General features: G+C 52.2%; 1 protein-coding gene across 1 annotated transcript; it reads right to left on the bottom strand.

The window, feature by feature from the left end:
- Positions 1-5085: 5085 nt before the first annotated feature.
- On the bottom strand, positions 5086-16134 carry LOC133359735 (E3 ubiquitin-protein ligase TRIM11-like). Its single transcript, XM_061578261.1, has 6 exons — positions 15160-16134; positions 14461-14556; positions 12375-12608; positions 12231-12253; positions 10573-10676; positions 5086-6115 (listed from the first exon to the last, which is right to left on the bottom strand). Exons 1-6 carry the CDS (start codon positions 15715-15717, stop codon positions 5568-5570), a joined length of 1563 nt encoding a protein of 520 aa, XP_061434245.1. The 5' UTR covers positions 15718-16134; the 3' UTR covers positions 5086-5567.
- Positions 16135-17611: the final 1477 nt, after the last annotated feature.

Raw genomic sequence — 17611 nt, 5'->3', positions numbered from 1 at the left:
CCCGGCGGATCACCCCGCCCCGATCGGACGGATCCAGGAGGACGTCGGCTGCGCCTTCCCGGGCCTGAACGATGAGCAGCTGAGACAGACCCAGCAGCGGGATCCCGATCTGGCGGCAGTGGAGGCGGCACTGCCTGGTTGTGTGTGCAGAACGGAGTGGTACGGGAGTTAACTGAGTCTGGCCAGCCAGGGTGCATCTGTGTTCCTGCCCAGGTGCGACCCCAGCTGCTATGGCTGGTGCATGACCACCGACTCGGGGGCCACGATGGGGAATGACTCACTCGAGAGACCCTGCGTCGCCAGTATCTCTGGCCCAAATTGGCACAAGACGTGGCGGCCTGGGAACAGGGCTGCCACGCCTGTCAGCAGTGCGGGCCGAAACCGGCACGATACCAGGTACCCCTAAGGCTGTTCCGCGTCAGCCGCACGAATCAGCTGGTCGGGATCGACCTACAGGGGCCATTCCCGCGATCCCATCGAGGCAACCGATATATCCTAGTCGAAGTAGAATATTTCACCCACTACACCGTGGCAGTGGCCATCCCTGATAAAACGGCCTTGGTGGTGGCCCGGGCATTCGTGGAGCATTACGTACTTAAGCACGGGATCCCAGAACGAGTCCTCACAGACCAGGGTAGCGAGTTCGAAGCCGAGCTGTTCCAGGCACTGTGCCGAGAATTCGGAATCCAGAACGACCGAACCACAGCGTACCACCCCCAAGCGAACGGTATGGTAAAGTGCATGAATCAGACCCTAGCGGGGAAACTCAAACGTATGGCGGCCGCAAATCAACGGGATTGGGACGAACACCTCCCCTACGCCCTTTTCGCCTATGCCACCACCGTACACACGTCGACAGGACAAACCCCGTTTTTAATGATGTTCGGCTGTGAGTCTCGTTTACCCGCAGATCTGCTATTCGGCGTTCCTTCCCCCCAGCCGGAGGAGGGAAGCCGCCCCGTGGAACACCTGTTGGAGACCCTGTGAGAAGCCCGAGGCCGAGCATACCCGCAAGGGGAAGCCGCGCATCGGCGGCAGGAACAGGGCACCCGACCCCGCATGGAACCCCCCTTATTCCTAACAGGCGCTAAGGTGTGGCTACACACCCCTCGCGTCGGGGCTGGGCAGGTGGGGAAACTGACGACCTACTGGCGGGGACCCTGGACCGTGGTGCGGCAGATCTGCCCCTGGACGGTACTAATTTATGGCGGGGAGAGGAGTCGAGAGACGGTGGTCAACGTCCGCCGCTTAAAATCGTGGAAAGCGGCCCCGGCGAGAGAGAACCCCGTCATCCGAAGGCCCCGAAATCCCGGAGTACCCGCACCCCTCGTGTTGGGGGGCCTCGCAGACTACATGGGCCCCGCCGGGCCCCCGAGACGCCCCGATCCAGTCAGGAGACGGCGCGGACGACGGCCCCTAAACCCTTCCGCTGCTGAGTTTGTGCCTCAGCCCACAGGTGCCGGAGGACGGGGAGAGCCGCTGGAGTGGAGGAGGAGGCCGCTGCAGGAGCTACAGAGGACGGAACCACCCACCCTGAGACCAGCCACAAGGTCCGGATGGATCCCCCTTACCCCGCAATGTTTCCTCGTGGGCGCGGCCCAAGCAAGGTGCTCCAGTCAACCCGGGACGGGGACTGGCACCTCGGGAGGCTATGTGATGCCGCCGCCACGAAGCCGTTTGGCTGGCACCCCATCCCCGACCTCGCCACCACCATGCGACGGAGCCAACCCCTCGTCCCCTTCACCTCACCTCACATGAACACACCCGCATGCATTCCCCCCCCCCCCCCCCATAGAGCTGGAAGGGGAGCTCACCTGATCGACTGGTTTTTATCCGAGAAACCCTTATCGGGATTAACTCTCACTGTTTCCGGCAATCAGGGAATTGGACGACCTCCCCCGACGCTACGTTGCACCATGGCGCTGCGACCGGCCTTAAGATGGTATGGTTGCGGCGAGGGGCATTCGGCCACCGCGGTTGAAGCGCATCCCCCACACACACCCCCCACGTATCGACGGGGCAGGCAGGGGAGGGACGGGACGGCATGATTAGCAGGACCGCAGGGGCTCTTGCGCAGAGTCGCGGATGGTTAGGATAATTACGCTTGAGCGCGCAGGCACCATTGTTAGGGAAGGTAAAGGATTAAGCTGAAAGTATGAATAGATCGGGAGAGGGGAGGCCCGCAGGGAGCCCTTGCACAAATTCCCACGGCGAGCCTTTGTGATGGACGCCGCTGCATAATCTGCAATAATAAAGGCCTGCGTGAGAAAGGGATTAATTAGAATTTATGCCATGCATGCCACACATTGATTAGCATATCAAAGGCGCCCGGAACCGCCGTGCGCGTGCTAGCGGACGCGAGCCCATTGTTAAGGAAAGACTGAGAGCCGCATCCCTTCGATGTAGGGAAGATAAAAAGGGGGCGCAAAGGGAAAATCGCGCTCTCACTCCAGCGCCAGGCGACAGGACGCTCTCCAGTCCAGCGACCCGAACGTCTGTGGGACGCATCGAGGTACGCTGCGAGTACGGGATCAACGAACCGCCGTGGGCACCTAACAGTAAGTAAGGAGGAGAAGTAGGATCATAGCCGATAAATAGGAAATAGGTACGGGGGTAGTGGAATAGGCCAGCCTCGTCGACTCACTGATTTAACATCAATTCGCAGGTAGCAGACAATAAATTATTAATAGCTGACCGTGTCTCCGTGTGATCTCGCGGAGAAGTGGGAACGCGTGTGGTGCTGTGTGCACAGCGGCTCGTCACGTTGGAGCGCTGCGTAGAGCGGCGCACTAGTGGGTGTCGCGTGTGTGCAGGTGTGTGCGCTCGGAGTGTGGGAGAAGGGGTCGGTGCATCCGCAGGTCCCCGCTCCGTCTATCGCCGCAGGGACTCGCGCAGTGTGAGGGCAGTGTCATTCGCCCTCCGACCCCTGACCCCCATTTAATAGCGCGTGATTCGTGGAGAGACAACGCAGCGTTTGCAGGTAAACGAGAGCGTGCGACGAGCTATGCCTCTCACACGAGCTCGCGGAGGGATGGACCTGGGAGGGGAGCCGTCGGGCGATGAGCCCAGCGACGGCAGCAGCTGCTCGCAGAGTAGCGAGGGGTCGGCGAACGGCGGAGCGCCTGCCATAGGCAGGGAGCAGGGAGGGACTTCGGGGACCAGCGGAACCAACACACGCTCCATTGCTTATTAACGCTCTCAGGTGGTTGCGGTGGTTGTGGTGGAGGTGATTGCGGTGGTTGTGTTGGTGGTTGTGATGGTTGTTGTGTTGGTGGTTGTGATGGTTGTTGTGGTGGTTGGTGTGATGGTTGTTGTGGTTGTTGTGGTGGTTGTGTGATTGTTGTGGAGGTAGTTGTGGTGGTTGTTGTGGTGGTGGTTGTGGTGGTTGTGGTGGTGGTTGTTGTGGTGGTTTTAGTGGTTGTTGTGGTGGTGGTTGTTGTGGTGGTTTTTGTGGTTGTGGTGGTTGTTGTGGTTGTGATGGTGGTTGTTGCGCTGGTTGTGGTTGTTGTAGTGGTGGTTGTTGTGGTCGTTGTGGTGGTTGTTGTGGTGGTTGTTACGGTGGTTGTCGTGGTGGTTGTGGTTATTGTTGCGGTGGTGGTTGTTGTGGTGGTTGTGGTGGCTGTGGTGGTTGGTGAGGTGGTGGTGGTTGTGGTTGTGGTGGTTGTTATTGTGGTTGTTGTGGTTGTTTTGGTGATTGTGTGATTGTTGTGGAGGTGGTTGTTGTGGTGGTTTTTGGTGGTGGTTGTTGTGGTGGTTTTTGTGGTTGTGGTGGTTGTTGTGGTTTTGGTGGTGGTTGTTGTAGTGGTGATTGTTGTGGTCGTTGTTGTGGTCGTTGTGGCGGTTGTTGTGGCGGTTGTTGTGGCGGTTGTTGTGGCTGTGGTTGTTGGTGTGGTGGTGGTTGTTGTGGTGGTGGTTGTTATTGAGGTTGTTGTGGTGGTTGTGGTTGTTTTGGTGGTTGTTGTGGTGGTTGTTGTAGTGGTGGTTTTTGTGGTGGTTGTTGTGGTTTTGGTGGTGGTTGTTGTAGTGGTGGTTGTTGTGGTCGTTGTTGTGGTCGTTGTGGTGGTTGTTGTGGTGGTTGTTGTGGTGGTTGTTGTGGCGGTTGTTGTGGCTGTGGTGGTTGGTGTGGTGGTGCTTGTTGTGGTGGTGGTTGTTATTGTGGTTGTTGTGGTGGTTGTGGTTGTTTTGGTGGTTGTTGTGGTGGTTGTGGTGGTTGTTGTAGTGGTGGTTTTTGTGGTCGTTGTCGTTGTGGTGGTGGTTGTTGTGGTAGTTGTGGTTTTGGTGGTTGTGATGGTGGTTGTGGTGGTGGTAGTTTTGGTAGTTGTTGTGGTGGTGGTTGTGCTGGTGGTTGTAGTTGTGTTTTTTGTTGCGGTGGTGGTTGTGGTGGTTGTTGTGGTGGTGATTGTTGTGTTGGTTGTGGTGGTTGTTGTGGTAGTAGTTGTGGTTATTGGTGGTTCTTGTGGTGGTCGTTGTGGTGGTTGTGCTGGTTGGTGTGGTAGTTGTAGTGGATGTGGTGGTTGTTGTGGTGGTTGTTGTGGTTGTGGTTGTTTTGGTAGTTGTTGTGGTGGTGGTTGTGATGGTGGTTGTTGTAGCTGCTCTACCGCCTCCTCTTGGTGAGCACCAGGGCCACGTGGCACCTCGACGACTCGCCCCCGCGGGGAGTTCCCAGCAGTGTCAGTTCGTGATCCGCCAACCCCCCTCCCCCTCACAGTGCTGGGTCCGAGACTGCAGGTTGACCCTCTGTTTTTCTTGTCGCCAAAGCGGGACTCCCCCAGGGGCGGGAATCCAGAATATCAGAATCTGTTGTAGTGCAGGAGGAATCCGATAAGCTGTGAAGCTCTTTGTGTTCACAGATGGTGCAGTGGCGAGGAGCGGGCGTGGGGGGGGGTGACGTCACCGCGTTGGGAGAGCGTGCGTGGTGATGTCACCATGACGCAGCAGATAACTTGAACAGCTCGAACATTGTTGGCACCTTTTGTGTTTGGCGCCATCTCTTTATTTGTTTATTCATTTGTAGATTTAATTTGCTTGGCAGTGGCTGTGTAGAGGATTTTGTCCTCGTGTTTAATTAATTAACAGCGTTGCGGGATGCAATGAGCACGAATGGCGCTGTACACAACTATATTGTTGTTTGTGTTCTGTATTTTTACAGTAGAATCGACGATATAAGCGTTACAATGCCATTGTAATGCGCATACATTTATACCTTTTAACATTAATATTATTATTGTTGTTGGATCGCTCCCACACCACCAGTGTATAAACACATCCCAGATCACCATTGTTAATCACTGCACTCCTACACTACAGTCACACTCCTCTGGCAGGGTGAATACATCCACGTGGGCTTCACACACACACACAGCGGTATCACCCCCCCCTCCCCTCCATGAAGTTTGTGAGGTTTGTTTACGCTCAGGCCTCCCTGTTGTGATGGAGAGCGACGCAGCCCCTAGCCACCGACAGCCACCAGCCAGTCACGGGCGTGGCACTGCGCGTGACGGTGACGAGGGTCGCGAGCGCCGTGCGTCGTGGCGTCTGCCCTCTGCGCTGTTCACGTTCACCTCTCATCAGGACGCACCACTCAGATCCACAATCCTCACTGAGTCACCATCATCACCCCACACCAGCATCCCAGGATGTAGGGGATGAGCGAAGGTTTGGTGAAACGAGTGCAACGGCGCCATGGAGTCAGCACTGTAAAATGACAGCAGCCCCGCGTCCCAGTCCAGATGGACCCCGACTCTCCGCGGAGGCTCCAGCACCGACAGTGAGGTCTTTACCCCGCCATGCCACACTGAGAAGCTGTCGCCATGTTTCTGTATACACCAGGAGACGTTACTCCCTCCCAGGCGGCACTCAGCACCAAACCCTCTCCGCGGGATCGTCCCGTACGCGACTCCAACCCAACACAGCCTCGCACTCCTCACGTCCACTTCCCAGTAGTGCTGACCCGACGAGAAGCTCTCAAAGCACAGGGCTTGTGGATATACATCAAAGCGGTGTGGCTGATGGGGGTGACCCTGGGGGACATCGCTCCGCGTCACCGTCTTGAGATCTGAGGAAATCTGGAGGCGGTCGTGGGCTGAGTTTGTGTCCAGAGTCGGCGAGCGTCCATCTGTGGTGAGGACAGCGACGATGCTCGCACAGCAGTCACGGCGACGCGTGCGCAGTAGGGGCATGAGCATTGCCCATAGCGTGTACACACGGACACACGTGGCGTGTACACACACACACGCTGGTGTTGTGTTGTCTGTTGTGTTGTTGTGGTCATACCGCACCACGTGATGCGTTGATAAGTAACACTTTGATTATCACGCATATGACAAATGCATACGGGACTATTATTCGTTTGTATTAGTATACACACTAATATTCCTTAGTATGGGTGTACATATACTAGTATTCGTTAGTATTAGTGTACACATACTAATATTCGTTAGTATCTGTGCACACATACAATTATTCGCTAGTATCTATGTACACATACTGTTTATTAATCGTGAATAATAATCATATAATAATAGTGCCACACTAACATGACCATGGGTGTGTGTGTCCAGTGGTAGCGAAGAGTGGTGATGATGCCAGAACCACGATGTGAACGCCACTCTCACAGCATCTCTCTACAAACACGACGCCTGTACCACAGCCACCACAGCCTCACATCCACACACAGATATTGTGTGTCACAGCCTCACACACTCTCACATTCACACACAGACATTGTGTGTCACAGCCTCGCACACTCTCACATCCACGCACAAACATAGTGTGTCACTCTGCTGCTGGATGAGCGCCTCGCCGCGCCGTGCGCGTCCTGGGGGGGGGGGGGTTATTTGACCATACTTCACCGCTCTCGTCGGTGGTGGTTGGCGATGGTGGAGATCGTGAACGTGGAAGCGTAGATGTGTAGTACAACAATGCTTCAGGCTGCACTGCCCTCTGCTGGTGTGATGTGTAAAAATTTGGCACGAGGGAGACAAAGGCGGCCGGGCGTGGCGCTGACCACCCACCCCCTCGTGTGCCGTGCAGGCCTTAATAGGTGCTGCTGCTCGCTAACAGCACTTGCCCGAGTACTCAGCAGGAGGGTTTAGTAGAATATTAAAACTGTTAAACTAATTTCATTTCACCAGGTCGAGCCCACTTCTCTTTCCTCGTGGTGGCGTGGATTTTCCTCTGGTTCCTCGCGTTTTCTCTCCACATTTAGAATCAATTTGCATTCAGAGGATTTGTCTGATCTATATATATAAAATCGTTCATGTCTGTCTGTCTGTGTGTGTGTGTGTGGACTTTGGCCCATACGCACTTTCATTGGACGGCGGTTGCCCCTGGCAACGGCTAGCCACGCCTTCGCCGCTTTCATTGGACCTGGCAACGGCTAGCCACGCCTTCGCCAAGGGCTGCAGTTTCATTGGACGGCGGTTGCCCCTGCCAACGGCTAGCCACGCCTTCGCCACTTTCATAAGCTCCGTATTTAATTAAATAATAGCCATTACACAGTATTGTTGGAGCGCTAGGGGGGGGGGAAGGAACGCCACCCGTACCCTGCCTCTTCCAAGCCGACAATTTTAGGCGAGGCCGCAGGCTTTGCACGCTACTAGGCCTCGACACCCACCACGCCACTCTGAGGTAAATTCATCAAAGTTTTTCCTACTCTTCACTACACCCCCACCACAATGTGTGCTATTAATATTACTTTTAAACCCAACGCGCCAACAATCGATTACTTTAATGTTCACTGTACAAATACTCATTAAGCTGGGTGAGCGTACTGCCAGTCTATCATGTACACTGTAGCCTGCTTATTAAGCTCGGTGAGCGTACTGCCACTCTATCATGTACACTCTAGCCTGCTTATGAAGCTGAGTGCGTGTACTGGCAGTCTATAATGTGGACTCTTGCCTGGTTATTATAATCGATTCTTTATATGTTCTTTGTACAAACAGTCATTAAGCTGCTTGAGCTACCCCAGTTCGATTCCAACTCACGCCCACCACCGCTGACGATTATTTGAAACGGACCTGGCCCTCCCCTAGCTCCACTCAGCCTCAAAAGCGTAACTGCTGTCGTGTGTGAACATCGTCACTGGGGAGACAAAGGCGGCGGGGCATCGTGGATCCAAGTCCCGGGCGAAGCCGGGTCATGTGTATGTGTGTTTGTGTTTATGTGTATGTCTGTGTGTCTCTATGTATGTGTGTATGTATGTGTATGTATGTGTTTGTGTGTATGTGTGTGTGTATGTATGTGGGTTTTTTTTTATGTCTTTATGTGTATGTCTGCGTGTCTCTATGTATGTGTGTATGTACGTGTGTGCATGTGTTTGTGTGTATGTATGTGTGTGTCTATGTATGTGTGTGTCTATGTATGTGTATGTATGTGTGTTATGTGTCTGTCTGTGTCTGCATGTATGTGTGTGTGTATTGTGTATGTGTTTGTGTGCATGTATGTGTGTGTTTGTGTGTATGTGTATGTCTGTGTGTATGTGTTTGTGTGTATGTGTGTGTATGTATATGTGTGTATGTGTTTGTATGTGTTTGTGTGTTTACGCTCGCATTACACAAATGTGTTGCTGGTCTAAGGCGTTCCTCGCACAGCATTGCCGCTTTATTATTTCACTCGTTTACTGCCTTACGCACCCTGAAAGTCGTGTGTGTCTGCAGCAAGCGCGTGTATGTGTACCTATGGACGCGCGCGCGTGTGTTGTGTAGGGGGAACGGTAGTGTAGTGCTTAGCGTGCTGTCTGTGTCTGTGTGTGTGTGTGTCTGTCTGTGTCTGTCTGTGTGTGTCTGCGTGTGTCTGTGTGTGTGTCTGTGTGTGTGCGTGTGTGGTGTGTGGGGAGCGGTAGTGTAGTGCTTAGCGTGCTGTCTGTGTGTCTGTGTGTGTGTGTGTCTGTCTGTGTCTGTCTGTGTGTGTCTGCGTGTGTCTGTGTGTGTGTCTGTGCGTGTGTGGTGTGTGAGGAGCGGTGGGTGTAGTGCTTAACGCTACGCTGCGCTACCAACCCGGCGAACCCAGTTCCATTCCCGCTCACGGCCACCACCGGTGACGATTATTTGAACCTCCCCTAGGTCCACTCAGCCTCAAACGAGTAACTGGTGTGGCGTATTAACATCGGCACTTGGGAGACAAAGGCGGCTGGGCGTGGTAGATCCAAGTCCCGGGCGAAGCCGGGTCATGTGTATGTGTTTATGTGTATGTCTGTGTGTCTGTATGCATGTGTGTATGTATGTGTGTGTATGTGTTTGTGTGTATGTCTGTGTGTGTATGTATGTCGGTTTTGCCGCCGTGGTGGATCCAAGTCCCGGGCGAAGCCGGGTCATGTGTATGTGTTTATGTGTATGTCTGTGTGTCTGTATGCATGTGTGTATGTATGTGTGTGTATGTGTTTGTGTGTATGTCTGTGTGTGTATGTATGTCGGTTTTGCCGCCGTGGTGGATCCAAGTCCCGGGCGAAGCAGGGTCATGTGTATGTGTGTATGTGTTTATGTGTATGTCTGTGTGTCTGTATGCATGTGTGTATGTATGTGTGTGCATGTGTTTGTGTGTATGTATGTGTGTGTGTATGTATGTGGGTTTTTTTGTATGTGTTTATGTGTATGTCTGCGTGCCTGTATGTATGTGTGTATGTACGTCTGTGGATGTGTTTGTGTGTATGTATGTGTGTGTCTATGTATGTGTGTGTATGTGTTTCTGTGTTTGTATGTGTGTGTATGTATGTGTGTTATGTGTCTGTCTGTGTGTCTGCATGTATGTGTGTGTGTATTGTGTATGTGTTTGTGTGTGTTTGTGTGTTTACGCTCGCATTACACAAATGTATAATGCGGGTCTAAGGCGTTCCTTACACAGCATTGCCGCTTTATTATTTCAGTCGTTTACTGCCGTATGCACCCTGAAAGTCGTGTGTGTCTGCAGCAAGCGCGTGTATGTGTACCTATGGACTCGCGCGCGTGTGTTGTGTAGGGGGAACGGTAGTGTAGTGCTTAGCGTGCTGCCTGTGTCTGTGTGTGTGTGTCTGTGTGTGTGTGTCTGTGTGTGTGTCTGTGTGTGTGTCTGTGTGTGTGCGTGTGTGGTGTGTGGGGAGCGGTAGTGTAGTGGTTAGCGTGCTGTCTGTGTGTGTGTTTCTGTCTGTGTGTGTCTGCGTGTGTCTGTGTGTGTGTCTGTGTGTGTGTCTGTGCGTGTGTGGTGTGTGAGGAGCGGTGGGTGTAGTGCTTAACGCTACGCTGCGCTACCAACCCGGCAAACCCAGTTCGATTCCCGCTCACGGCCACCACCGGTGACGATTATTTGAACCTCCCCTAGGTCGACTCTGCCTCAAACGAGTAACTTAACTACTGTAGCGTATTAACATCGCCACTGGGGAGACAAAGGCGGCCGGCCGTGGTAGATACAAGTCCCGGGCGAAGCCGGGTAGTACAGCTAGTCTGATGTTATATATATATCCACGTGATGAGCCACTTCGAAGAGCTGTCATGTGTGATAGTCAGGTCGCGTCCGAAAAAAGAGCGACATGGTTCAGTGGGTTCCTTAACTGGTGCAACACAGCGGGACACGCGGGTGCAAGACTGAGGAACTCACAGACGAGAGGCAGGAGTCTGCGCATGGCCCTTTCAAGGGAGCGGATCGTGGTGGCGTCCAGTGAAGTGGGAGGTGGGGCTGCAGATTCCTTTGGGATCTCTCTCCTGGGAAAACCACCAACAGCATCACACGCAGCCTCATTCAACCACAGCATTGGAACACTCAGCATCCGTAGCACACGCAGCACGTGTCTCACACACAACCCTTGTCTCAAACAGCCCGTGTCTCACACACAACCAGTGTCTAACACATAACCAGTGTCTCACACACAGCCAGTGTCTCATACAGCCCGTGTCTCACACACAGCCAGTGTCTCACACACAGCTAGTGTCTCACACACAACCAATTTCTCACACACAGCCCGTGTCTCACACACAACCAGTGTCTCACACACAACCAGTTTCTCACACACAGCCCGTGTCTCACACACAACCAGTATCTCACACACAGCCAGTGTCTCACACACAACCCGTGCCTCACAAACAGCCCGTGTCTGTCACACAACCAGTGTCTCACACACAGCCAGTGTCTCACATACAACCAGTGTCTCACACAGCCCGTGTCTGATACACAGCCCGTGTCTCAAACACATCCAGTGTCTCACACAGCCCGTGTTTGAATGAGCCAGTATCTTACACGCAGCTCGTGTCTCACACACAGCCCGTATCTCACACACAGCCTGTGTCTCACACACAGCCCGTGTCTCACACATACCCCGTGTCTCACACACAGCCCGTTTCTCACACACAGTCAGTGTCTCACACACTGCCCGTGTCTCACACACAGCCAGTGTCTCACACACAACCCGTGTCACACAGAAGCAGTGTCTCACACAAAGATAAAGACAAATATACTCCATATAACCTTAACAGACTGTAGGGGCAAGTGCTGTTAGCGAGCACCTATGAAAGCTGGAATGGCACACGAGGGGATGGGTGGCCAGCACCACGCCCGACCGCCTTTGTCTCCACGTTGGCGATGTTTACACACCGCACCTGGTCTCATTTGAGGCTGAGTCTCCATAGGGGAGGCCCAGGACCGGTTCAGATAATCGTCACAGGAGGTGGCCGTGAGCAGGAATCGAACCCCGGTCGCCGGGTTCACGGCACAGCGCGCTAGCCGCTACACTACCGCTCACACAGCCCGTGTCTCACACAAAGCCAGTTTCTCACACAGCCCGTGTATCACACACAGCCCCGTGTCTCACACATAGGCAGCGTCACACACAGGCAGTGTCTCACACACAGCCCGTGTCTCACATAAAGCCAGTTTCTCACACAGCCCGTGTATCACACACAGCCCCGTGTCTCACACACAGGCAGCGTCACACACAGGCAGTGTCTCACACACAGACCCTGTCACACACAGACAGTGTCTCGCACAGGCAGTGTATCACACACATCCCATGTCTCACACACCCAGTGCCTCTCACGCAGCCAGTGTCTCATGCACAGCCCGTGTCTCACAAAGTCCATGTCTCACACAGCACGTGTCTCACAGACAGCCATTATCTCACACACAGTCAGTGTCTCGCAGACACATACATACACCTTGTGTATAACACACAGAGCCCATGTGTCTAACAAACACAGCCCGTGTGTCTAACACACAATTCCTGTGTTGTGACTGTTTAACCGTGAAACGTTAAAGATCTGTACCTGCGCGTCTCCTCCAGGTGCCCCTGTGGAAGAGAGAGAGAGATCATGAGTGAAGTCTCTACCCTTGGACCACGAGCCCCCCTGCCACTGCCCGCTCAGTTGTTCTAGACACCAAAACGGCGTCTCCACAGAGTCGCTCCCCACCTGCAGGAAGGCGAGCGAGTCCCTCTCGTGCAGCAGAGTGCGCAGGCGAGCGGCCGCCGCCTGGAGCTCGCCGATCTCCTGCTTGTGACGAGCGATGTCCTCCTCGATCCTGGAAAGCAGCTCTCGCTCCTTCACGGCCAAGCGACGTAGAGCCTCCCTCTCGTCCTCGTCCAAAGCCTTCTTTAGGCGGGCGAACTTGCCCGTGATGCGACCCCTGATCCCGGCCACCGATTCCTGCAGAGACGCGGGGACCACGGTTGACTCCCTGAGCCATGAGCCACTCCGTTTGTGCGTGTGGGCGCCGTGGTGGCTAAGATATGTTGACTCCCTCGCCTGGTATGCAGCAGGTCGTGGTTTCGATCCCGACCCTGATGCCTGTATATTTGTAGTTTGTTGTTCTCTCTGTCGTTGCATGGATTTTTCTCTGGGTCCTCCGGTTTTTGCCTCCACATTTAGGATCAACGAAGTGCATTTAGATTATTTGGCTACTATAAATTTCCAACTTAAAATCAGCCAGTTTGTTGAGCTATCATTTGTAATAGCTAGGTTGCTTCTGAAAAATAACTACATAGCTCAGTGGGGTCTTACCTGCAAAAAAGTAAAGAAAAGTCTCTGGGTCTCTATGTATCTCTGTGTCCCTATTTTTATATATGGGTCTCCATTGGTCTCTAGAGGTCTCTCTGTATATCTATGGGTCTCCCTGTATATCTATATGTCCTTATTTATCACTATGGGTCTCTATGGGTCCCTATGTATCTAAAGGCGTTTAGATTATTTGGCTGCTGATATACATTTTTACGTGATGATGATGATGTCAGTCATTTGGTTGATCTATCATTTGTGAGTGCCAGGTCGTTTTTGAAAAAGAGCTACACAGCTCAGTGGGCCTTACCTGGCAAAATAATAAAATAATATTCCCTAGTGGTGAATCATGCCCCAGTGACGAGACACCCATGGGACTGAGTCCGATCCATGCCAAGGAGGCAAGAGGGGTGCTGCTCTCTTCTTGTTTTTCCCCTAGAGGGTGCTGGGGTCGTGGATGTTGAGACTCGTCACTCGGAGTACGGTGGGGGCGCCCTCGGGGGTCCGACGAGATGTGGCGAGATGTGAACTACCTCGCCTGGTGTACAGGGGGTCGTGGCTTCGAGAACGACCCTGATGCCTGCGTGGATTTTTGTCCGAGACCTCCGGCTTTTCTCTCCACATCTGATTCGGCGTAATCCAGGTCTGGTTTTTCCACAAGTCCGACTCTGATTTAGAGTTCAAGGCATTCGTTATCTGCTGTGAACAACCCGCAAGAGTGTATCCGGGGTCAAGCAAGCATTTAGAGTACTGTATTTGGAGTAGCCATTTCAATGAGCTATCATTTGTGATATTCAGGTTCCTTCTGGAAAAGAGCTCCATGGCTCAGTGGGGCCTTACCTGGCAAAATGAAAATAGTTTAGTTTATGGGTATCTATGTATCTCTATGTGTCCCTATGTATCGCTATGGGTCTCCATATATCATTATGTATCCCTATGTATATCTATGGGTCTCTATGTATCTATCTGTGTCCCTATATCACTATTTGTCCCTCTTTATCTCTATGGGTCTCTATGCATCTCTATGGGTCTGCTGCTATATATTTTTTCGTGATCATCATGTCAGCCACTTTATTGAGATGCTATCGTTTGTGAAAGCCAGGATAGCTTCTGAAAACATCTACATAGCTCAGTGGGACCTTACCTGGTAAAATAAAAAAAAATTGTAGTTAAAATAAACTAAGGTGACGCGATTAGGGACAGCATGATATGCACCACAGTTCCACACCGACAATACGTGGCACTCTCTACATGTTTTTGCCACAAGAGTGGAAGACGCAATGCCGAGAAACCCAACCTCATGGCAGACTCGCCAATGTGGCTATCGAATGCGGTTAACGCGCAACCCCCTCATAGTTAATGTTGAGTTTAAAAGTGAATTATATAGTTAAAGTAAGAGGCGTCAAAGTTATGAGGCTGCACGAAATTCGCTCGAATGCATTTTGATCTCTACGACTTCCACACTGGGTGGAGGTCACGGGGGTCAAAGAGCCAGACCTGGTACCTGCGCCTTCTTGCGAGCAGCCTCCATCCGCTTCACGAACTCCTCCGCCTCCTTCCTCTTCTCCTCCACCACTCGCGTCTCCTCCCCAACGTGTGTCTGTAGTGAGAGACGAGACGTCACCTGGGGGAGACTCCAGCCCTCTGAGCCATCCCTCAACACTGCCCTTCCCTCCACACCGACCCCTCAACAGAGAAGGCCTTCATCTGCCTTTGTACGGTGACTGAGACGGTGGGCACGGGGAGTGGGCAAGCTGATGCCTCGTTGTGGGAGCCGTGCTGCTTGGTGTCTGTACCGACTCGGACCCATGGGCCCATGTGACCACAACTGTCTAGTTTATAAGATAAATCTAATAGAAATGTTTCTCAGGTGGCTGTGATATCGGTCTCAAATCTCTGTCCACTTAATTACTTTATACGTCCACTTGTGTTGCGATCGAAACGTCGTAGTATCTTGTTCTTTTGTTATTTTGTTTGAACCTATCTACGTGACTTTACCGAAAGACCCAAATAATATACGGCAATTATGTTTAATGAAAGCCTAGGATTAAATACATCCTGATGATCTTTCCTCAAATGGCAGAGAGACAGAGATTCAAAAGGGAGAGCATGAACACAATACAGTTTTTTTCATCAGATGTTGTGTAACCGAGTAACAGAATTGGTCAGATTGTGTTACGGTGTCTCACTCTGAAGGCCTCACCTTCCGTGTCTCGTGCTCGTCCTTCAGCGTCAGGACCTTGTGTCCTATGTGTTCACCTGCGATTGTGCAAGATGAGCAGACCAGGCTGCTGTCTACTCTGCAGTAGAATTTCAGCTCCTCGCTGTGCTGAGGGCAACTTCGCTCATCCAAGCTCGCAGTGGGATCCACCACAGCGTGGTCTCTCAATCTGGGATTCTCCACGTGAGGCTTGTAGTGGGAAAAACAGTAGGACATCTCGCATCTCAGGCAGGTTTTCACTGCAGGAGTGTGGCCATCACCGCAGATGTCACAAACAACGGCCGTGGCCATCCCATCTCCAACTCTGAACTCCTCCGCCAGGTTGGCAAGGGCCACGTCCCTTTTCAGCTGGGGTCGCACAGGGAAGTTCGCTCGGCACTGCGGGCAGCTGAAGCTGCTCGCCGTCTCCCAGGCGGCTTCCAGGCACCGCAGGCAGAACGAGTGTCCGCAGCTCAGCGTGGAGGGGCAGACGAACGTGTCCAGGCAAATGGAGCAGCACAGCTCACTATCCACACTCTCACTGGGAGTCGCACTCGCCATGACCCAAGGCGTCGATGGGATCGTCCGCTATGTGGCTCAAAGAGACGCTGGACCAGGACCTCTCTCTTATAGCGACGGTGAAGAAGGAAGTAAAATACTTTAAAATGTTTTCATTGTCGTCACTGACATCACGAGATACTCCCTGGAATGGGAACACGTGCCCCTAGGTGCACAAACAGCAGCCTTAAGGTGAACACGGCTACTGGACACACCTTGACACTTACAGAAATGAGTGCTATTGTTAATATAACTCAGCGAGGCTCAACTGTGGTCGCTCATTATTGAGATGAGTGTCGAGAGATAAACTCATACTTCTACAGAAAGTTGGTATACAAGAGTTGGTGGGTTTGATCCCGACCCTGACGCCTGCTTTATATTTAAAGTTTGCCTCTTTCTCTCTCTCTGGTTTTTCCCTCCACATTTACAATCAACATCACGTGTTTAGAGTAGTTGGCTGCAATATATTTCTACGTGATAAGCTATCATTTGTGGCCAGGTCGCTTCTGCAAACGGGCTACACAGCTCAGTGAGTCTGGCCTGATAAAATAAAAAAATAGTTGGTAGAGTTGGAGATATCTCATGATGTCCTGTACCTCCATCTGAGTCGCATTACCCCAACGTGACGAGTTGCTTGAATGTCATTGTGGCATCCGAGATGGAATTTGTCACAGACTCCCGTTACCCATCCTGGAATCTTGAGCCTTTTTGCCAGCAGTGTGAATCTATCACCAACTCTACCTGCCTCCATCACCCACTGCTGGATATGTAACCGTCTCTCATTCTCACCTTGTCTGAGACTGCAGATCCCCGTGCCGACCATTCACACCGCTTACTTCACCTGCGTTGTTGTTTCACATTCACACTCACGGCTACTCAATATCCACGCACACGCAGCAACACAAATGCCCATCAGCGTTCACCAATATTATGATAAAAAGAATACAAATAAAACTAAACAAATTTTTTTTATTTTACCAGGTGTAATGCCCCACTGAGCTATTCGCTTATTTTCCTAAAGCGACCTGCCCATCACAAATGATAGCTCAACAAAGTGGCTCATCATTTTGGAAATGTATAGCAGCCAAATACTCTAAATACTGTACTCAAATACTCTAAATACTGTACTCTAAATGCTTACTTAAACCCGGAGACGCTCTCCTGGGCTCTGCGGGTTGTTCACATCAGATAACGAATGCCTTGGACTCTACCTGCCTTGGACTCTACCCCAGTCGGACTCGTGGGAACACCGGACCTGAATTGCACTGAACACGGCCTGGACTCGTCTGCGTTTCCGACTAACGGATAAAAACCGAACACTGAGTTTGAAAGCTTCATTCTACAAGGTCACTAATGCGAGTGAAGGGGGTTCCCACGATGTCCACGGCTCATTTCTCGGTGCAGCAGCAGCAGTGACGGCTCAGTCCTCAGTGAGGCGCAATTGCTCCAGGCCAGGCAGGCAGCGTGATCCGTCGCGGGTTTTGCAGCCAACAAATCCTCGCAGCGTCCCGGGAGAACCGCTTAGGTGACAGCACAGCACCCCTCGGGTGCTGAGCAGCCTACACCCCGCTACGCATCCAGTTTCACTCAAATACACACACTTACACTCACTCACACACTCACTCACACACACAATTAAGAACATCTGTGTTCACACAATCTTGTGATGACCTCTGGAGGGAGGGAGGGGAGTTTTATAAGGGTTATGACATCAGGTGTCAGTATGTCCAGACATCCAGAAAAAGGGTTAACTCGGCTGACCAGATCAATGCAAGGGACGTGATAGGAGGACATTTGGGTTTTTGATGTGTATTAGGGAAGAGTCCCTAAATAACAAAATCATACAAGTCAGTTTTGCAGAGGCAAACTCCGGGGTATGGTCCTCGAAGTCACCCAT

The sequence above is a fragment of the Lethenteron reissneri genome, chromosome 65, assembly GCF_015708825.2.
Source record: "Lethenteron reissneri isolate LAM-NWPU_2019-01 chromosome 65, ASM1570882v1, whole genome shotgun sequence".
NCBI lineage: Eukaryota > Metazoa > Chordata > Hyperoartia > Petromyzontiformes > Petromyzontidae > Lethenteron > Lethenteron reissneri.
This window is presented reverse-complemented; position numbering and strand designations above follow the sequence as displayed.